Raw genomic sequence first — 22,389 nt, forward strand, 5'->3', positions numbered from 1 at the left:
TCTGGCGAACAGGGAAGATTCATCATCCCAACTCCTAACTCAAACTCGGACTTCTAGGTCCGCATCGCCAAAAGAAGAAAAAGTATAAAATGCACGACTCTGGCACTAAGAAAGCGCATTTTATGGTTCTGTCTCAAAATAAAAGGCCCTTACTTTTAATTTTTTATTTACGATGATTTTATTTTTTCTTTCCCTTCTGTTACTAGCTGGAACTAAACATTGGCTGGGGCCCCGGGCGGCTGCTGGAAAGGCGCCCTCCCAGGAGCAGAAGGCGCGCTTAGGAGAAACGGACGGGGTGGGTGGTGGGTGGAGTCAGGGGGACTTGCAACTCTGTAGGGATTCTCTCCTCGCCAGGCCAAGCCTCTAGTCTTAGCCCCCGGCAGCAAAGGGAGGCGAGAAGACTTCGGGGGACACTCACCCGGTGGTGAGGTCACACAGCCCAGCCCTCAGCTCGGACCGCCGCGGGGGCGAGGACCACCCACAGCGCCCGACAGCCCCTCCCCGGCCCCGCCCCCCAACGCGCCCGCGGGCCCTCCCAGCTCGCCGCCCTCGCACGCTCTTCTGCGTGCGAGAAAGTCCCGCGCCTGGCTCGAGTGTTTGTAAGTCCTGCGTAAAGCAGGATAGGCCGTGGTACCTAGCTCCTCAGATAAAGACGGAAGCGGGACGGCTAAAGGGCCCAGACTGGGTTGAAGAGATGGCCCTTTTCCCTCCCCGTTCCCGTCTCCCCCTAGCAGAGTGCTAGACACTGATTTCCAGACGTATCCTTGCTTACCCCCGTCTTAAAAGTTTTGGGTGGCAAATTAATTTTACTTCGCTTTAGTTTGGAAATAACATCAGGTTTTGGGATAACTTACGCCTTTTCCATCAGAATTGGGATCTTTCGACCTAATTTAAACGGAGAGGGTGGCTTGTGGGAGGAGGGTAGGGCATCTGGTTGAGGGAGACGGGGCCAGGGAGGTATTGTGGCATTTAGGGGAGTCTCCAGTCCCCTTCTGAAGGGACGGCCCACCGGCTGGGCTCTCTAACCCTCCGTTTCTAGTTGCCAGAATGGAAAATTCATGGAGACTAGCTTAGTCCAGGTCAACAAACTTTTATTGCCATTTCTGGCTCCCCCTGCCCTAGCAAGATCCCTGCTTCTTACACTGTAGAAATAATGAGTTCTGGTGCAGGAGAATGGGGCGGGGGTGGGGGGTGGGGGTGTTACCTCGCCTCCTCTGCACATTGCCAAGGGTAAAGAAACCCCACTTGCTGGAGAGGGAGGGCCAGACAAGAGGAATGCAAGCGCAGGTATGGCTCAGTTCCATCTCTGCTGGCTGCAGAATATAGAGACCATGGTCCCAAACATTTTTCAAAGGGGGTTGGGGGGAGAGAGGGATGAATTTGGCTGCTGTTGTACCCCTTGCCCTTGCTGCCATGTTTCCATGGAAATGAGGGAGGGGCAGGATGTAGCTCACTCTGACTACCTGGGAGGATGGCAGGGCAGGCATTAGTAAACATATCGCCTTCCATTCCTACCCAGCACATACAACTGTCCCCAGCCGACCCCCCAGCTCACTGCCTGCTCCACTCCCTTCCCTTCTGGAGCTGGTATCATGCCATCTGGACTCGAAGCAGGGCTGCTGGTGTCCACTCTCCAGCTAAGTCTCGCTGGCAACAGCCAGAATCTGAGTGTATCGGTCAAGCCCAGTAGCAGCCCTAGTATAGCAGCTGGTTGTAGTGCCTCAGTGAAAAGCAGCGGCTGTACCCCCACAACTCTGTGCAACTGCTGTTCCCGAACATCTCTGCCCAGACAAAACTTAAAAAAACATAAATCCAAATGGATAAGGTTAGAAACAATACAAAATAACTCTCTAACAATGCCGAGGGCTAGGAAGGGGAGAGGAGGTACATTCTCCCGAGACTTGAGGCACCTGTGCACCTGCCTTCTGCCTGTCTGGAGTTTGCTTCTTCCCACTGGGATGCCACTGGGGGGCTGGAATCCAAACCTCCATTTGGCACTGAGAGCTGTTCCCACTGCTGTTGGTCAATGAGGCTCGCCTGTCGCCACGGTGTGGAGGTGCAAGATGGATTCTCAGTACCATGGGTCAGCCCGATGCTGCTGGTTGTAGAGCTGTAGCTTGATCTGATCTTTGATCCGATTCACGAGGATCTGGGACAGCAGGATTCCCGCCAGCTGGGAGGAGTGAGAAGGATTGGGCCCTCAGCAATGAGCAATGCTCTTGTTTTCCCTGACTCAGTCTTCCCAGTGCGGTCAGCACCATCTTATGCCTTGCTCCTCGACAATGTCAGCGCCTGACACCTTTGCTGATCCCCAGGTGCCCTCCCCAAAACAAAGGAGTCTTTGAAGAATTGTGGGACCCACAAATCTTATAGAGTAAGTTACCTGGGGCATGGCCAGGCCCAGTGCCACACCACCGAGTAAGAAGAGGTTGCTGTGTATCCAGTTGACCAATTTGTCAATACAACCATTGGTGTAGATGACTTTACTAGCTTCCAAGTAGTCGACGGCCTGCATACCTTGGCCACACATGGTGTTGATCACTGCCTAAGGAGAGAGTTGAAAAGCTAAATGGTACTCCGTTCCAATAACCTTTTCTTTCAGGCCCTAGCTGATGGGCTTCCCACCCTTCCCAAACTTCTAGATTGTCAGAGAATATATGTGGAAGCTGCTAGGTTGGAAGTTGCTAAATACCGCCTTCTCTCCTCTGAGAGATCTGAGTCCAGTTCTCCTTTCTTTAGAAACCTGCCCCTTCTGAACCCCCATGTGGGCTACAGGAGTGAAAGGTTAACAGAGCCATCAGATTAGGGTGAAGAAAAACATCTGACAGCTGTCCAACAAAATTGATTGGTTAAGGTAGGGAATGGGGATTCCCAATAGCAGCTGCCCTAATCAGAAACTAACTCAGATCACTGCCCAGGAGGAAATGAGGTGGAACAGGTACTCACCTGGCTGGGGGTAGGCAAACAACAGGAATAAGGCACAGAGCAGCGCTCACGGCTGGGGTTGTCGTCTGAACAGTTGAAGTACATGTTCAGAGACCAGTCCTTGTAGGAAATCCCTCCACAGCAGCTGAACTGCAACAAAGCCCACCACTAAGGTTAAGAATCACCCACCCCTCAGGGAGAATTCTCAGAGCAGACAAAAGTCTATGGCAAGCTTCCACTTGTAAGCTTAGGTTGTGTTTAAACACAACCTTGAAACTTGAGCTCATGTTTCTCAGTGGCCTTCATGTGAAGTAGTTTTCTTAATTTCTATTACTTTACACATCTTGTTATGACTTACCATAGCTGTATATATATTTTGTTTTACACATTAAACTATGAGCTCCTCGAGGGCAGTTTCTGGTTTGGCAGGCCTACGCAGCATAGAGCATGGCAAAAGGAGCTGTTCAAAAATACTGGTGGAAATAATTAAAGGCTCAGTGTTGCAAACATTTATGTTAATGTAGAGAAAACACAGGAGAAGAATCTTCGATATTGTGGGGCCATAATTACTGCATGAAAACAAGTAGGATCCAAGTCAAGTGTCTGTTGCACCAAGGAAAGGGCAGCTCAGCACTAGTTACAAAAATACTTTCACTTAAAATTTACCTTTTGATTTATAGCAGCATTATTCGCAATAGCCAAAAGTTGAAAGTGATCCAAGTGTGCATTAAAAGATGAATGAGTTAAAGTGTGGTATATACATACAATGGAATATTATTCAGCCTTAAAAAGGAAGGAAATTTTGACACATCCTACAATATGGATGAACCTTGAAGACATGCTAAGTGAAATAAGCCAGTCACAAAAGAACAAATACTGTATGATTCCACTTATAAGAGGTCCTAGTGTAGTCCAATTCATAGAGACAGAAAGTAGAATAGCGATTGCCAGGAGCTGGGGAAGAGGGAAATGGGAAATTAGTACTTAATGGGTACAGAGTTTCACTTGGGGAAGATGAAAAAGTTCTGAGATGGATGGTGGTGATGGTTATACAATAATGTGAATGTACTTAGTGCCACAGATCTGAACACTTAAAAATGGTTAAAATGGTAAATCTTATGTATATTTTACCATAATTTAAAAATTTTTACTTCTGAATAGAAGTTAATATTAAAAAATCTTCCCAGTTCCTCATCCCCCGATTACCAACCACTTGTAATGGTTTCTCACATATCTTTTCAGATTCCTTTTGCAAATAACGAGTACATGTTCTTTCTTCCTCCTTTTTTTTTTTTTTACACAAATGGTAGATTACTATGTATACAGTTCTGTACCCTTAAAAGTACTTTTAAAGCACTCTGCATGTATGGTTTTTTTGCCAAACTCCTTTCCAGAATCCATCACGCTGGCAGGTAATAAAAATGCCCACGGGCCTGGAGGGTGAGGTCTCTCTTGGGATGACACTGACTTTTGATCATAGGTCCCCAGACCACTCGCTTACTGCCCCAGCCCCCTTAGTCCATACCTCCTTCTGACCAAAATCAATGAGGTTCTGTAGGTCCAAGTCATCTCGGTAGTGTACAATAGCATTATTGATGAACTCACTCACTTTCCCTCGTGCCTGCCAGAGACATGAATAGGGAATCAGAACATAGGACTAACCCCAAACCTACTCCTCTCTGCAGAAATAAGAGTAAACCATGGTCATCCTTCTTTATTTAAGTCGGCCTTGAAATCAGAACCAAGTCCTAGTGATGGAAGATGGCCAGTTCTGATGGCCCGATTGATTTCTGGGCCCTCACGTACCAGTGGACTTGTTTTTGCTACTTCTCAGACCCACATTTCATGATAATCCAATATTTATCTAATTCTGAATACTACTACCACAAAATACTTGCTGATTAATGCAAAGCAGAGAAACTATTTTCTTTAGTAAAGGCTTACTGAACTGTGGCACTGACCCCTAGTGGACATAAGAAAGTTGCATCTCTTTAGACTTAGATTTACATCATTTTAGGATTTTACTAAACCAGCAGAATTAGGATATTCTGCATGAACACAGTGGCTCTCCATTTCACAGTTTCTATCATGCTCTCTTCCTTCTTGCTCTGCTGCTGTTCTCAAAGTTTCCTAACCATAGTCCTCTACTCTGCCCTAGCAATCATTTGCTCTCTGGGAAAGGAATTCTGATCCTTAATTAAAAGGACTATCACTAAATGGCAGACAACTTCCAGATATGATAAACACTATACAAAATGTTGTCTACTTTCCCCCTTCCTTCCTTCTGTTTATCCAAATAAACAGTTTTTTCAAAAAAATAAAAGGTTCTTCATGTTGTCTGTGGTCCACTTGACAACTGAGTTTTATCCAATCATTTGCCATTAAAGTTTGCAGATTATTTTGACTTTGTGTTCACAGAATTTACTTTCTTGTTGAACTCTCAGACTGTCAGAGGAAAACATCTTACAATCTTGAAATCCTCTTTAAATATGGTGTCTTTAAAGGCCATTCATTCATCCCTAAGGAGAACCTTTCAAAGGCTGACACATCTCAGGGGAAGGAGTGCTGTGCTTAATTAATCAGGCTATGCACAGGCAGGAACTTTCCCTTCCTCTCTCTGGTTCACACCTGAGGAGGCCCCTTGGCTCCCAGTGCTACCTTGTCTGAGAAGATGAAGCCCAGGACCCCAGCAGCCAGCTGTAGCAGGAACACGATGGTGAGACAGAGCGAGAACTGTAGGGAGCAGTCAGGAGAAGGAGACAGTCTGTTACCATGTTGGGCAGTGGACTCTTCCAGGGCTATGGGAATTACTAGGGGGCCACAGGGTACTTCTGTCAGATGTCCCCCATACTGTAAAGGCTGCTGCCTCTCGGATGCCATCTTGGGGATGGCCACCCTGGGCTGGGTCACCTGGGCTGAACTCTACAGTGAGGAGTGGACAGCACAGGCCTTCGGGGTAGGGTGGGACAGAGGAAACCAAAAGGTTATTGTAGGAATGGCATCAGGAGACTGAGAGGCACAGGGAGGAGGGGGCCAGAGTCTCCTGGTGGGGCCCCTGACCACTCACTGTCTGCAGGAGGCAGATGTTCTCACGGAGGGATCCAATGCAGCCACAGAAGGTGAGCAGAAACATGAGGACGCCCACCACGATCAGAAGGATGGCCGGGTCCACTGCCAGGCAGGCCAAGGCTGCTTCTGGAGGAAGGGGTGTCTCTCAGTCTGAACCTGCCGCCAACTCGGGATGGTACCCAGGGATGGGGTAGGAGGAAGCCCCCCAAATGTTTTCTCCCCTCATAGGGGGATCTCTAGTGTGGTCGGGTGAAGGTTACAGAGAGGCAGTACTGCCAGCCCGTGGGGAGAACAAAAAGGGCCCAGCAGGGTTGGTGGCGTTTAATTTGAGGAACTAACAGAGTAAGAGCCTTTATTCCCGGGCTTAAGAGAGGAGGGACCACTTTCGCTCCAGAAAAGAATTAGAATGGCATTAGGCTCGCCAGCTTTGCTGATCCGTTTCCTGGAGACTTTGTGCAGTAGAGGAGGAATGAAGGTTGAGTTACTCCAGGACAGAGCGAGGGAGGGGCCGAAGCCTCTGATTACTCTCTGCTCCCAGAGAGTCTTTCCTAGACACTTCCTAAGCCTAAAAGGCCGGCATATTTGGAAGATTTGTGGGAGCTCAGAAAAATCCAGGTGAATTGGCATGGGAACAAGCTGCCAAGATTTGACTAGAAAGTGGTTGTCCTCTGTCGCCCCCCATGACCAATGTGGGAAAGAATGCTACAGGGCTGAAGGAAGCAGAGGAGGAAGGGGCCTGGCAAGGGTCGTGGGGAGACAGAAGGGGACCTGTAGCTCACCTGCGTGCTTCATCAGCCGAGCATAGACTCCTATGGACACCATCACCATGGAAATCACCTGCGAAGACAGGGAACCAGATTTTGGAAAACCAGAGGCCTGATCTCGGTGAGTAACCTTAAAGAAGGGCAGGTGGACTTTCCCAGGACCCAGAGATAAGCACTTTTCTCCTCCCCAGTGATACTGTTATAGTGTCTATCAGTGCTTTACCTCCACGAAAAGCATTCACTGAGATTATCTCATTCGAGCCTCACAACACAGTTATCTTGTAAGGCAGCTATTATCCCCATTTTACAGATGAGGAAATTGAGGCAATATGAGGTTAAGAACAGTGGTTAAGAACATGGGCTTTGAAGCGAGTCAGACCTGGGTCCATGCTAGATGAATAAATCACTGAGCCTCAGTTTCTGAAGATGGGAATTAAAAACAACTACATCTAACAAAATTAGATGAAAATTAAATAAAATGGAAAGCACTCCACAAGGTCTGACAATAAATATTATCTATCATTACTAATAGTTAACTTGCTCTGGATCACATAGAAACTCTGAAGTTCTGAATTCTAAACTAGCTACATCAAAGGGTGGGTCTTAAAGCTAAAGCAGGCCTGGGAGAGAGGCACACTCCCAGGTGAAGATCAGTATGGCGCCAAATGCAAGAATGAAAATGCATATCAGAGTGAAAGAATGCATGAATGAGTGTGAGTAAAACAGAATTGCCTTGGCAAAGGAACTTTTGTCTTTATAAACCCCAATTCCAGTGTGGAGGACTAGAGTGTAGACCTTTCAATCTTCCAGCTTTACCCTAAGAAAACAAACCCATCCGAGACCACCAGGGGCCTTTCTGCCAACCCTCAAGGCCTCCAGGAGTGAAGAGCAGCCCACTGTGCACATCCTTGGGCCACCCTTTCTTTCTTTGTGCCAAGTCCCCAGGCTCGTGCTAAGCAGCAGCTGGCTGTCACCATGGCAATAGCTGGGGCCACGCTCTAGCTGGAGGGAGTTCTCAGCAGCAGGGACTTGACCAACTCAGTGGGGAAGAAGGTGGCTGGCTAGACTCCACTATCCGGCAAGACAGAGACCAGCTGGAAAGAGTCATCTTGGAGCTTTGATGGAAGAAGAGAATTGGGCCTCTATAGCAGCTAATAAGGTCAGACTAGTCTCTCTGTAGAAAGACATTTTTCCTCGGGGCCTCTGCCATCTGGTGCATTCAGCAGTAAATGGGAAATCCTTATCTAAAACCATGTCTTTCAGAACACTTTCTGCCTGTATACACAGCCCTCTCTCCTTGTCCCCTAATAATTTGACACTGTTTCTGACCCAGGGCCAGAATTGTTATCTGCTGGCCCTCACACTTTATCCAGGAGAAAAGGAGATGCTTGCAGAGCTGAGGGTGGGGCTGGAGGTGCCAACCAACTGGCTTCTTGTCCCACAGCACAACCAGGCTCAGGGAGCAAGGGGGAGGGTGGGAGGCAAGGAAACCACACAACACAGGTCCAGTCATCTTCCAGGCCCAGAGACACAGCCCTTTGCCAGAGTGAGCATCTCTGCCCACCCTTTAAAACTCAACACAGTCAATTACGGTTCTGAATATCACTTTACTGAATCGTTTAAAAATACGTATCTGCTTTTTGTGTTGTTCAGGAGCCTCACTGGTTTTTCACATGTTAAATTTTCACTAGTGTGTATAACTTTCCACAAAGATGGTCTCAGATTAAATCCTAATATGGCTAAAACAAGAAAGGGAAAGCAAACAGGTGCCGTGTATCACAGGGTAACTTAATTTCGTACGTGGGCCTGCTACTAGAGCAGTTGCTCTGTCTCTGCTGTAGATAGAACAGTGTCACCCCAAAGATGTCCCGTCCTAATTCCCAGAACCTGTGAGAATTTTACCTTATGTGGCTAGAGGGGCTTTGCAAATGTGATTCAGTTAAGGATCTTGGGGAAGGATGGGGATGGGGAAATTATCCAGATGGGGCCAATATAATCACAACAAACCCTATAAGAGGAAGGCAGGAGGGTCAGAGTCAGGGGAGATATGTATGACAATGGAAGCAGAAGTTGGAGATGTGGTACCATAAGCCGGCAGCCTCTAAAAGCTGGAGAAGGCAAGGAAATGGATTCTCCCCTAGAGACTCTGGAAGGAAGCATCCCAGCCAACACCTTGATTTTAGGCCACTGAGAACTTTTTTGGACTTCTGAGCTCCAGAACTGTCAAGAAAATGCATTTGTTGTATTAAGCCATTAAGTTTGTGGTAATTTTTTACAGCAGCAATAGGAAACCAATATACTATCCAAATCCAATTCATCAGCTACATGTACAAGGACCACAAAGATGAATAAGCTGTGGTCTCTGCCCTTATGGAGATGTATGCATTGTGTGGGAGAAGGGCAAGGGCATCTATAGACTAAGGTGCTTCTCAGCCTTGGCTGCCATTAGAATGGTGTGCGAGGAGGAGGAGATCTTAAAACTCCTGCTGTCTAGGTTGGACCTCAAACAAGTATATCCGAACCTCTGGCATTGGAACTTAGGCAACAGTAGTTCTGATTGTGTTCCAGGTGATTCCAATGTGCAGCCAAGTTTGAGAACTGCAGCCTAAAGCACACTCAGCCAGGGATCTAGAGCAGCAGGTACAGGCTACGCCACAATCAAGATTAAGACTTTAATATTATCATTAACATTTGATATAATCATTAATGATACCACTTACCTGGAGCACACTAACTCTGAAATTCTGCATTTCAGTCCTTGATCTGCCTCTTTCTCCTGGAGTCACAGGTTGCCCTCCCACTTCTACATTTCCCACCCTGAATTCCAAAGTAGTGCTGCTCCTGTTAATAGCAGAGCATTTTAGAGCTGAATAGAACCTTAGCAATGAGCTTGGCCACTCTCCTCTCTATAGATGAGGTGGTAAGAGTGAAGAGAAACTTGACCAAGTGCATATGGGTGCAGTGGTAACATCTGGACTAACCCAATTTCCAACCTCAGTCTACTATGTAAATCTTTGCCACGAAATCCTTATAATACCCCACAATATCACCAATGGACCTCCTTTCATGATAAAGATGGAGATAAAGACATTTTTCTTTTTAGAATGACTTTTCATATTCTGGCTAGAATGAAGTCTTGCTGGAAACATTTAAAAGCTAGATACAGTTTTTAAAATAGCTGAGTCCAGCAAAAGGCATGTTTCTGAAGAGCTGTTGATCAAATTATATAAAATAATTTGTAAATGCCAGTGCCTTTATCCATATGTAAGGTGAATAATCACCTAAAAATTAAAATAGCTATATCCCCTGGGCTCCATGGAAAAATGGCTGATTCCAAGACTGGGGTAGGAAATATACAAGATAAGCCTAGAGCATCTGGTAGTACCAGAGAGTAAGGAAATGCTCAAAAACAGGCAAAAATAATAAAACCTCATATTGATGTGAGCATGCCAAAAGGACATCAACATAAAGTATGCAATTATTACCCCAAAATAAAATAAATATCCATGAGTCCCTACTGATATAAGTGACTTAATAAGTAAATAAATGGAGGATAAAAGACAAATCTCCCATGCAGAAGAATTCCAAATAATTTATGTAGATATTGCACTCTTAAAGTGGAGCATAACTCCCCACTCCTCACTGTGGGCTGCACATAGTAACTTCCTTCTAAAGGGTACAGTATGGAAAAGGGTAGGGGGACTAGCTTTACAATGGAGAAACCTAACAAATATTACCTCAGCCAGGTAATCAAGGTCATTATCAACAGAAAGAAACCATTGGTATATGATATGATGTGATGAAAATGGCACTTTTCTCTCTGTGGTCTTTCTCCCCAAACCCCATAACCACAGTACAACTGTGGAAAAACATCAGGAGAGTTCCAGCAGAGGGACATTCTACAAAATATCTGACCAGTACTCCTCAAAACTGTCAAAGTCCTCAAAACCAAGGAAATTCTAAAAAACTGTCACAGCCAACAAAAACCTAAGGAGACATGACAACTAAATGAAATTGCTAACTTGGATGGGATCCTGGAATACAAAAAGGGCATTAAGTAAAAACTAAGGAAATCTGAATAAAGTATGGACCTTAACGATAATGATAATGCCATTAATTTTAGCAAATATATACCCCATGCGAGATGTTAAAAATAAGAGAAACTGGATATGGGAGATATTGAGAACTGTCTGCACTACCTTCTCAATTTTTCTGAACTAAAAATGTTCTAAGAAATGAAAGCTATTAAAAAAAAAAAACAAAAAAAAACCCAGCCACCCCAACTCGTTAGTTCAGTAAATCCTTTCATTTATTCATTTATTTTTTTAATTTTATTTTTTTATGGTGACATTGGTTAATGGAATCCAATAAGTTTCAGCTGTACACTTTAACAGTAAAGTATATAGATATTTACAGTGTTCACTTCCCATAGTTAGATTTCTTTCTGTCACCACATATTTGACCCCCTTTACCCCATCTACTTCCCCCTAAATCCTATATCAGATTTCCTTAAATTGGGATCTCTTGCATGCAATTTTACAAACTTTAATCAGGGTGATATCTCCTTACACCAAAGCGTAAGGCAGAGGGTCTTAATATTGTTCGGGTGACAGCACGGGCAAGCAGCAGTGCTCTGTTGGTATACCCTATACAGTTGTGAAGTGTTAAATTATTTTTTAAACTTTAATACGCTATTACTGCTATCTAATTTACAGTCCATATTTAGCTTTTTCCCATTTATCCCGATAATGTATTTTATAACTGATTTCTTTTTTTGGGTCCAGGAGCCAGTCAAGGATTATGCATTTAGTGATCAAGTCTCCTTTAGCCTGGAAGAGTTTTGCATTTTCTTTCTTTTTGGTCTTTTAAGACACAGATTTTTTCAAAATTGTGGTAAAATACATATACCGCACAATTAACCATTTTAAACTGTACAATTTAGTGGCCTTAAGTGCATTCACATTTCTGTGCAACCATCACCACTATCAGGTTCCAAGATTTTTCATCCCAAATCGAAACCCTGTACCCATTCCCTCCACTCTTCTAACCCTAGCAACCACAAATAGGCTTTCTGTCTCTATGGTTTTGCCTATTCTGCACATTTCCTACAAATGGAATCATACAATATGTGGCTCTTTGGGTCTGAATTCTTTCACTTAGCATAATGTTTTCAAAATTCACCCATGTTGCAGCATGTATCAGTACTCCACTACTTTCTATGTCCTAATAATATTCCCTTGTATGGATATAACACAATTTGCTTATCCATTCATCCACTGATTGACATTTGGGTCATTTCCACCTTTTGGCTATTGTGAATAGTGTTGTCATAGATATCCCTGTATGAGATTTTTTTCTTTTTTTTCCCTGGGGTTTACCTGGTAGCCCACCGCACCACCCCACCCTGCCCCCAGGTCTAGGAGCTTGGTATCTGTAACCAAATTTATTCCTGAGGCCAAGCCCATGAGTCAGGGTGTTTGTATGGTAGCCTTTTGGGCCAGTGCCAGCCGTGGGTGGGCAGGCACAGAATTGGACATGGCTGCGGCCGTGTACAAGTTTTTGTTTAAATACCTGTTTTCAATTATTTTAGGTATACACCAAGGCGTAGAATTGCCAGGTCATCTGAGTAATTCTATGTTTAATTTTTTGAGGAGCTGCCAAACTGTTTTTCCACAGTCGCTGTACCATTTCTCATTCCCACCAGCAATGTATAAGGGTTCCAATTTTTCCACATTCTTGCCAACACTTGTTCTGACATTTTTTTTTTTGACACTGATATTTTTGCTAAGTCTAGGCCAGTTGTTTTGCAAAATATTCCTCAATTTGGATTTATCTGATTGTTTCTTTACGATCAGATTCATATGACACATTTTTGACAGGAATATTACACAGATATTGTGTCGTCCTCAGGGTGTCATGTGAGGAAGCACAACATGTTAATAACTATCATAGAAATAAGGAACAATTTACGAACAGGTGATATGGCTGTTACACACATGTCTCTGCATCTCGTAAAATAATAATACAGGCACTACTCTAAATAGTTCCTTAGTTTTCCATAATATTTGGTTGCTGTTTGTCCTCTTCCCTTTGCTTTCAGCTAGTACTTGCTGGCAGATAAGCAGCCACAGGTACTAATGTTCACGGGAGAAAAATGAAAATGAAGACAATTTTCTCCATTATCTTGACTTTCTTTTTCTTGCAAATTGGGAAAAGACAGCCATGATTTGATGTTTGTGAGAACCAACCTCATTCTAGCTCCCAGGGCACTACTTCAGAGCCATCGGTGCTAGGAGAGGAAAGGTAATAGTGCCCCAAGTCGAGACTCTGAACAAGAGTTCTTCTCCTGGCTCTAATGCCCAAATGCCAATAATTACAGCAGATTAACTCTTGGAGTTATTTCCACTGGATTGTACCTTAAGACCAAGGTGGTGTGTCAAGCCCTGAGGAGTGGACCTAGGGGAAGCCCTAGGAGATAACAGTGGGGTCTCTGATCCTATGCTATATATGAAACTTCTCTGTAAACTGTAAAACAGAAAGATATCAATTATCATCTCCCTCTGGCTAACAGTAGGAATGTGAGCAAAGGGGGTTCAAGGCTGAAGAAAGTCAGGCTCAAGGTTAGCTCTTATCTAAACTCAATCCCCGTCCACTTGCCACTTGTCAGAAGAAGCACTCACCCTAGCTCTCCAAGTCTATCCCCAACAGGTGACCTCTAGGAGGCAGCCATCCTCTCCAGAATCTAACAATAGTAACAGCTACCTTTTGTTGAGCGCTAAGGGCCAGGTGCTAGCCTAAACACTTTATATACACTATTTCATTGAATTCTGACCACAACTCCAAGTGGGTTTTAGTATCTCCATTTTACAGAACTGATGCTGGGAGAATTCAAGTAACTTTCCCTGGTTCATTCAGTTAGTGAGTGGCTGAAGTGGGACTGGAACTAGGCCCATGTGTCTCCAGAGCCTACGACCTCAATCACATGGCTGCCTTCCTCTCTCTGCCTCACAGCAACCCCAAGACTCGTGCATTTACCTCAGGACATATGAGTTGCGAAGAAACTGTCTACGGTTCTTTGGGGGAAGCAGTTGGTAATCTCCGAACTGGGTGGGGTTCAGGCAGGGGTTAGTAAGATAGCACCAAGAGGTGATGGTGCCAGCAGGGAAGTCCCTGGAACAGTGCCCGGAAAGGATAAGACAGGGCATCACCACACAGGGCTTACCAGCCCCCGAGAGAGAGCCCTGGCCTTGACTGTCTTCAGCATTCTGAAGTCTCATCGGGGCGAAGTGGGTAGAGCTGTCTCAGAGTCCCCACCTCCACTTTGGAATGTCTTTCCCTCTTCTTTTGAAGGTGGTGGTACAGGACAGCTGAGATCAGAGTGATCGATTCCCTGTGTGGTAATCAAAACACTGTCCCTACCCAGAGGGATGATGAAGAGGGAGGAGTCTGCACCTTGGGTTTCTCAGTGCCATCTGTCCTCATTTCTGGATAAAGTCAAGGAAATCATAGCCTGCTCGACATACAGCTGGGCCTCCTCTCCCACCCAGGATCTGCACACTGGTCCTTCTGTGGTCATCCTGGCACTGTCGTTCCTGTGTTTCTGATCTGAGGTGGCAACTCTCCGTGTGAAACTGGCACTTGGCTTTCTCCCTCTGGACTGGATGGATGGAATTGTCCTGCTGGAGTGGAGGAGTGCACAGGAAGCTTTCCTTTCTGGCGTCTGGGGCCAGGCCATTAGCTTCTTTCTTAGCCCATGGCTGGTTTTGGTTTTCCAAGGTTACAAATGAGCAAGGGAAGTCCACAAGGGTCACAGTAGTCCAAATACTCAAACCCACGGTCCTAGAGTGACCAGCTTGATGCATCACCTGCTACCAAAACCCCGAGAAGTACCACATGCTTTCTTTTATTCTTTTCAAAGGCTGCTTGAAGTTTTTGATGGTGTCCTTGGTACAAGGTAAACAGAGCTATTAGGCGAGTTAAGAAGGCATGTATGTGACCTAATAGCAAAGGGTGTGGTCCTTGTCTTCATTTCTGGTGGTTTTTTTTTTTTTTTAAATGAATGTGACTATTTCACTTATTGCAGCCTGCCTAGCCTGCAGGGAAGGGAGTGAAAATGAAGGAGATGGGTTCTGCCTCCTAGTGTATTTAGGGGTGTGTGTGTGTGTGTGTGTGTGTGTGTGTGGTGGGGGTTGTTAGATGGTGGGAAGGGCCCCTGCCACTCAGAAGGGGTTTTTGCCAGGCTTGATACCTGTTCATTTCCTCACGGCTTCTAAGCCAGCTTACAACAGATGGTGCTGCAGGTGGCGTGGGGGCATTCTGAGTGCTCTGGGGACTCCAACACACTGGCCCTGGATGGGAGAGCAAATTTCTTGAGGAAGATACCTCACCAGAGGACTGAATCAGCCTAGGGAAGACCTGAATGGGGGTCCACGTGTGCTGGAGTAAAAGTGAAAAAATCTGGGTGCTGTAGATAGTAATTATGCTTGGCTCTGAGGGAGATTCTGGAGAGGATGGCTGCCATTTTTTCTGACTAGGCTTGAGAGGACCACAGTACCCACTGTAGTGGAGAACACAGTTGGATACTCACCACCAGGAATGCTCGAGGACTTAACGTTCTGCTGCATGTTGACGGACTAGTGTACACGAGGGATGGAGGAAGAACATTGTGACTCCACCCTGTAGGATCTGCTCTCTCATTCATCATCCAGTAAACATTCAATAAGTACCAAACATACCTGGGCAGTGAGAATCCAAAATAAGGCAGTCTCTACCCTCAGAAGCCTGAAGTCTGGGGTGGGGGGAGATATAAATAAACACAAAATTGAGGCACAGGTAAGAGTTATGACAATTAAAGTATGTACAAGGTGCCATGGGATCCCTAAAGCTTTGCCACCAAGGAAGCCTAGGCTGAGACACAGCTGGAGGGCCAAGCTTCTGGGCTCTGCCTGACTCAAAAGTCACCCTAACTGCTGCCTTGAGTGGGAAAAGGACCAGCAAGGGAGGAAGTGGCTGCTGTGAGCAGCACTGATAATGTTCCTGCCAACACATGCCCAAGGCTGATAAAGGATGTATTTTCCCTCTGAACAGAGCTGTCCAATACAGAGAGGTGAGGAGAGCCAGCAATTCCTTAACTGAAAGATTGAAATACAAATTTTGGGATCTTGGGGCAACTACTCCAAGCCATGGGATCCTAAGGATCAGTAACTCGGCAGCATGATTCTAGGGAGAAAATCAGAAGTCCCAGGTAAAAAGGAAAGTGAGATTTAAAACATAAAAGAGGAGTAATTGGTTATGGTCCCAAAGGAGCTTTCTGAGTCAGGCTCCAAATGCCCCAAGGGTCAGAGCTCCTAGAGCAGCAGGAGAGGTAGCCACCGCCACCAATGACTATGAGCCCAGATGATGCTGGCTACCTTCCCAATGTGTTCCAGGCACAGACAAAACATCAGCTATACACAGCTCTCCCAGCAGCTGGCCAAAACATGCATGCTGCCTGGAAGAAGAGTGAGCCGACAGTCCCGACCATGGGTGCCTCCTGGGCAGAAGAAGAGAATTTGATTAGGATGAAGAAAGCCTGCAACAAAGAAAACTCAGCATCCAGTCCCTGAAGGGGAGATGGGAAGGAAGATGACCTTGATTTGGAGAAGCAGCCCTTCATCCCCAGCTGCACTTGTGTGGACTGTAACTCTGCAGCTCTGGGCCTGGGGGAGAAGTGATACTCAGGAACACCTGAAAAGTCCCCTGGGAAGGTCAATGTCCTAGGATACCAGGACACAGAGAGATGCATCCTTAGATCCAACTCCAGGTCTTGAAGAAAGAAAATAGTCCCTAAAATGATGCATTCATCTTTAAATAGTTCACAGAGTCAGAAAACTGTTCTTTAGAGGAGAAAGATTAAGGACAGAGAGACAGATACATTGGCTTTGGGTCACACAGTAAGTTGGTGCCAGAAAGAAACTGGGCCTCTTGTCCTTCTGTGTGCTATTTCTAGGGCCTCTGGCTTTTTATGAGTCTAAAGTAGGGCCAAGAAGGGGCTCTTCTCTAATTTCGGGTGGTGCCAGCTTGGTTGGGCAGGTCCTCTGACCGCGAATGTAGCATTTTTACCAAGGTAAATGGATTTATGCAGCCAAATCCTCTCTCTGGCTGCAGACTCCCAAAGTCATTTGTCTGGTAAAAGGGGAGGTGAGGTGAAGTGGGAAGTCCAAGAAAATGACCATGAATACAAGTGCAACAGATGTGCACAGCTGTTGTCACTAAGGAGTGCAGATAAGGGTGCCATGCCAAAGGCTGCAAAGGAGATTCAGTCCTGGCTGATAGAGGAAGTCAGCCTGAGGATCTAAGGTTTCTGAGAGGCTAGTGCTAGCTCTGAGGATGGCATGTCATCAGCCCAGCACACTCAGTGAGCATGTGGGAGGGTTCACCGGGACTTGCCTTTAGGTGGAGAGTTCCCCTTAGGACATCCCCCATCCCTGGCAGAGTGGTGAGATTTTCTTCTGTTCTTCCCTAACCTCCAGCTAAAGCAGAACCTAGACCACGGGAACTTGAGTTGACTGGTTAACTACTAACACTAATAATACCTCAGCTACAGTAGCAGCCATTTGGGCCAAGGACTTCCCCTAGAGGCACTGTGGTTCAAAAAAAAAACCACCAGCAAGCCTACTAACTAGCTGTGGGACCCTGGATAAAACAATGAACATCTCTGTGCAGGTACTGGACAAGCTGTCTTCTAATTTTTTTTCCCAGTTCTAAATCTGAGAATCTGTTAGGAGCTCAAACTTCATTTTTTCCCAGCACAATGGTTGAGAGTGAGCTGTCATCACCACCCTCCGGGATTGCTCTCATTTGTTCCAACAGGCTAGCACTTATGTACTCTGTGTCTGTTCTTCACACCATGGCCTCTGTGAAACCTTTCCAGAGACTGGCTTAGATGCCTGGTCTGCTCCCTCTCCTCAGAAACATACTTTCGACTCACAATTCTTCCCTCCTGCAAGACTGAACTTTAGGTCTCAGGCAGAGTTGGGCAAGCATAATGGGCACTTAGAGCAGAAGCTCTGGTGTAGTTGGAGCTGGAAGAGAAAAGCGGAATGGTGGGTGCGGGCGGGGGAGGGGGGAAGGAATGTGAACCTTCCTACATTCTCAAACCCAAAGGGGCTCCAGGACTCTCTAGACAGGAGACAGGATTGAAACAGGATTGAGTTAGCATTTCATGATCTGGTCCAGCTTGATTCTCAGTTCCAGCAGAGTATTTCTTGATCGGACTGAGTTTGATTTTATGGAGGAGGAGACTAAAGCCTACAGGGGAGAATATATTGCCCAGGTTAGTCAAGTCAGCAGTTAATGGCAGAGTGGGGATGAGAATCCAGGTAGCCCAAGTCCAATATTTTTTCCGCCCCCAAGCAGAAAATTCTGAAAGGACCTCTGGCCTTCCAGCCCAAAATAGGGTTCTATTTAAAGAAGCTGAAGACTGTCCGACCCCAGGAAATAAAGTCTGGTCCTGAGAAAGGTGGGGCACACTTTGGGACCCTGCTGGGACAGACATCCACACCCGGAGGCCATTCCTGTCCCTTCTCAGCCTTTGGGGGGAGGAGGCACCAGAGGCCTGCAAAAGGGAGAGATGAAAGCCCCTTAACCCATCCTCTCTAAGGAAAGGGGGAGGGAAGGTCTGGGTTTCCCCCTTCCTCTTTATTCTTTGTAAGCAGGGCCTCCTAGTCCTCAGGCCTGAAAGTCCCCCAGTCATAGATGTACCAGTGGGTCTGCCTTGGGACAACAGGAAAGCCCCCTCGTCCCGTTCAAGCCCACCTTTTCGGCCTGACACAGACCCTCATCAGAGAATATCCGTAAGTCTTTACTGAATCCCTTGAGCCCAACACACCCCCAACCACCGACCCCAACGCCCCATCTAGACACGGCGCCACTGTGGTGTCCCTCCCCAGGATAAATTACCCCAAAGTGACAACAGCCCAGAAAACTAGGCATTGCCATCCACCACGCTCGCCTTGAACCGGCCCCCTCCTCAGCCGCCGGCAGCCCACTTCACTCTCCAGGGGTGCCCTGCAGCCCAGGTGCCCCCAAGACTCACCCAGAAGAGCATGTTGAAGAAGAAGAGCAGGTATTTTATCAGCGGGCTGACGAAGGAGAACTCCTCCTGGTAGGCGGTCGGCGCCCGGGGTCTCCCGGCCATAGTCCCGCCGCCGCCGCCGCCCCTGGGGGCCTATTTCCCCGCGGCGGCCGGCCCACCTGCGCGCTCCGCGCCCAGGGGCATGAGCCGCGCCACTGCCGAAGCCTGAGCGGCGGGGAGCTGCGCCGCGGCGGGAGGTTCCCGAGCCTTGCGTACTGGAGAAGCGCGGGCAAAGGAACGGCGCCGCCACCGGAGCCGCCGGGAGTCGCTAGAGCCGCTGCGGGCCGCGTGAGCGCCGGCGACTCCGCGGCGGCAGGAGGACCAGCCCAGCCCGCCCGGCTCCCAGGAAACCGCTCCCGCCCCCCGGCTGCCTATTGGCGTGGCTGCCGAAGCTTGACTTCTCATTGGTCGGTCGCTGATGTCACTAAGTGTCCAGCCATCCCTCTCCTCGTAGAGGCGGGGGAGACACCTGTTCTGTGAGGGACAACTTGCTAAAGGGTCAGAGGTTCTGCCTCCTCCCTTGAGAAGGAAAGCATCCAGGCTGCAGCTGCTCAAAGGAAAAAGAATGAGAAGGAATGCACACTGCATCACACACCCACGTCGTCTACCCAGTTGCTGTGCACATATGCAAACACACATACGTTAAAATCAACAAGTACCCGCACCGTGTGTTGAGCAATGCGCCGTGGGAATACAAGAGAATAGAGAGATAATCCCAGAGGGGGGTGACAATAAAATCAGAGAGACAAAACTAACTTACACATAACAAGTAGAGAATATTTGATTAGCTGCAATCCTCTTTAGTAGCTATATGTTTTAAATGCTTATTTCAAAAGCTCTATAACCCAATAGTGAACATTTGGGAACATCACCAACAATCCTGCCGTCTAAATTCATTAGCGTTTCAATCCCCATTCCCTGTTTCCTTAGAGTCTTGGTCTACACGCAGACACCATTTTTAACACGTTGATCCGACACACACAGGTTGAAGGCAGTGTAGATGGTAGCAATGTGCTGACTACCACAAATAATACAAACATGAATACTGTAAATCGAATGTTTGTATCCTATCCCCACTACTACCAAATTCATATGTTGAAATCCTAACTCTCAAGGTAATGGTATTAGAAGATGGGGCTTTTGGGAGACACTTAGGTCCTGAGAATGGAACTTTCATAAAGAGAATTAGTGCCCTTATAAAAGAGACCCTAGCGTGCTCCCCAGCCCCTTCCACCACGTGAGGACACAGCAAAAAGATAGTTGCCTATGAACCAGGAAGCAGACTGTCAGATGCTGAATCAGGGTGCCTTGATCTTGAACTTCCCAGCCTCCAGAACTGTGAGAAATAAATTTCTGTTGCTTATAAGCCATTCACCTTATGGTATTTTTGTTTTAGCAGCCTGAATGGACTAAGACAATGAACATGAGGGAGGAACCCGATTTCGCCCTCATCAGCTGCATGACCTGGGCAAGCTACTTAATCTCCCTGGATCTCAGTTTCTTTAATGTTAGATGGAGAAAGTCCTGGCCTAACAACACTGATGTGAGGCTTAAATGAGATAATGTATACAAATCGCTTAGCACAGGCTAACACTCAAAAGGACTCACTAAATGTAGTATTTCATTTTAACAGAATTTAGATTCCAGTAGGAAAATATGTTAACTGCACAAATAACTATAACATATTTCTTGGACAATTAATGAAGATATCATGGCAAATGGAATTAGTTGGAAGGATGAGATTTAGAATAGCAGAGATGGAAGGGAAAGGTAATCCAGGTGGGCAAAAGCGTGAACCAAAGCCTGGAGGTGTAAGGCATACTGCATTGAGTGAAAAATCAGCAGACTGGTTTGGCTGGAGCAGAAGATATGCTTAGTATGGCAGTGGAAGATAACGCCAACTGATGCCAATACAAGTTGAATTGAGTTAAAACTGTGGAAGGACTTGAGCGTCAGATTGGAGAATTAGTGATTAATTGATTTAGAAATAAGAGTTTTGAAGAAGGGGATGATTTAAGACTGGCTTTATTTTTCAGTTAGAGTAGGAAAGAGAGAAAGGTTTGTTAGGAGATCACTATTAATGGTCTAGATAATCAGAAATTAGGATCTGATTTAGAGGTAATGGACAGAATTTATAGGAAAGCATAGGATTGAAGCCGTTGGGAAGACAGAATCTCTAGGGCTAGGCTATGGTGGAGGGTAGGGGTGACAGGAGCACCACGGGTAGGGATCGAAGAAGTGAGCCAAGGCCATTATGGGGAGATTGGTCATTAACGAGTTAGGTGACCACTTGGAGATCTGTTTTAGTATGAAGGGGCAGGGGCTGGCAGAAGTCATTTTACAAGAGGTCAAGGAGTAAACAGGTGGGTATCTATTTTCAGCTGTTGGAGGGGTGAGGACTGAGAAAAAGACCAAATTGCTGAATATTTCTATTAGATGACTGTCCAGAGATCAGTTTTAATACAGACAAGAAAAGGAGGGCAGATCAGAAGGGGTCAAGGAGGGACTGGAGGGATGAAATGGAAGTGGTAGATGAAAACTGGGGACACCTCTATCTAGAGATTTGAAGGTTACAGGAGCTTTAAGGGACCTTAGAATGAAGGGAAAGTTTCCTTTAAACAGATAAGAAACCTGACGTGATTGTAGGCAAAAAAAAAAAAAAAAGCCAGTAAAAAGGGATTGAGGTAGATGAAGGATGAGACAAGGTTTTGAGTAATGGGATCAGGAGTCAATGAGATAACCACCATGCCCATCATGTGGAAGTCAGGGATGACACCCGTACAGTAGGAAGCCATGCAGTTGTGTAACAAAGGCCGAGGAAATGCAGAGTTTACTGAGTTAGAACAATCTCCAAGATAAATTATTAAGTGAAAAAAGCAAAGTGAGGAAAACTGTATATAATATATTACATTCTGGTTTAAAAAAGAGAGAAAGAGAGACAAAAATAAGAATGACATTTGCATCTGCCTAAACTCTGGAAAGATACAAAAGACACTAAAAAAGAAGTGAGGGTGAGAATTAAGATGTGAGTAGAGAGACTTTACACTGTGAGACGTTTAATTTTTTCTGATTTTAAAACATAGTGTATTGATTATTTAAAGCATTAAATTAAAAACTTATATTCTTGTTATGGAATGCTATGCAGCCATTTAAAATAATATAGAAAATATAAGTACTGACTTGAGAAGAAGTCCATGATATAAGAAGCATAAAAAGCAGATTGTAGAATTAAGTATATAAAGTATTCAATAACCAGGAAATGGTTTCAATTTATTTCAGGTTCCCGAAAGGCATTTTAATTCTTTGGAATATATGATGTGGACTTTGAAAATAAAAATCATGAAGATTATGTAATAATATGTACAAGTTTTTACAATGTAAGTAAAAAATTCTAAACAGCATATTCGCAGTATGAAATATGTATAAATATCAATAGAGATGAACCAAAGAAAACGTAAAGGTAAAATCAATTGCACTGATATGGTGAGATGTGTAGAAATTTCTAAAATTACATTT

At 45.7% G+C, this 22,389-nt stretch overlaps 1 protein-coding gene and 1 non-coding gene across 7 annotated transcripts; both read right to left on the reverse strand.

The window, feature by feature from the left end:
* Positions 1-1,070: 1,070 nt before the first annotated feature.
* On the reverse strand, positions 1,071-19,218 carry TSPAN33 (tetraspanin 33). 6 transcript variants are annotated; one of them, XM_025045950.1, is made up of 9 exons: positions 18,835-19,216; positions 15,494-15,546; positions 6,774-6,831; positions 5,993-6,117; positions 5,584-5,658; positions 4,451-4,546; positions 2,947-3,075; positions 2,384-2,545; positions 1,071-2,173 (listed from the first exon to the last, which is right to left on the reverse strand). In XM_025045950.1, the coding sequence occupies exons 3-9, from the start codon at positions 6,820-6,822 to the stop codon at positions 2,072-2,074; spliced, it is 738 nt and encodes a 245-aa protein (XP_024901718.1). In that variant the 5' UTR covers positions 6,823-6,831; positions 15,494-15,546; positions 18,835-19,216; the 3' UTR covers positions 1,071-2,071. The 6 variants fall into 6 exon arrangements, with proteins under 6 accessions (XP_024901718.1, XP_024901717.1, XP_015443893.1 ...); XM_025045949.1 differs by having other exon boundaries at positions 5,993-6,120; XM_015588407.2 differs by lacking the exon at positions 15,494-15,546 and having other exon boundaries at positions 18,835-19,217.
* Positions 12,184-12,302, reverse strand: LOC112478843. Its single transcript, XR_003045973.1, has one exon. It is a non-coding gene; the product is annotated as a small nucleolar RNA SNORA5 (small nucleolar RNA).
* Positions 19,219-22,389: the final 3,171 nt, after the last annotated feature.

Source organism: Pteropus alecto, unplaced genomic scaffold (assembly GCF_000325575.1).
Source record: "Pteropus alecto unplaced genomic scaffold, ASM32557v1 scaffold22, whole genome shotgun sequence".
Lineage (NCBI taxonomy): Eukaryota > Metazoa > Chordata > Mammalia > Chiroptera > Pteropodidae > Pteropus > Pteropus alecto.

Coding starts and splice junctions, on each gene's coding strand:
- TSPAN33 (XM_006910529.3), bottom strand. CDS start 18,936: ATGGCCGGGAGACCCCGGGCGCCGACCGCCTACCAGGAGGAGTTCTCC. Junction 6,832..18,834: donor TCTTCAACATGCTCTTCTGG/GTGAGTCTTGGG, acceptor CTGTCTTCGCAG/GTGATTTCCATGGTGATGGT. Junction 4,547..5,583: donor GCTTCATCTTCTCAGACAAG/GTAGCACTGGGA, acceptor TGTCTCTGGCAG/GCACGAGGGAAAGTGAGTGA.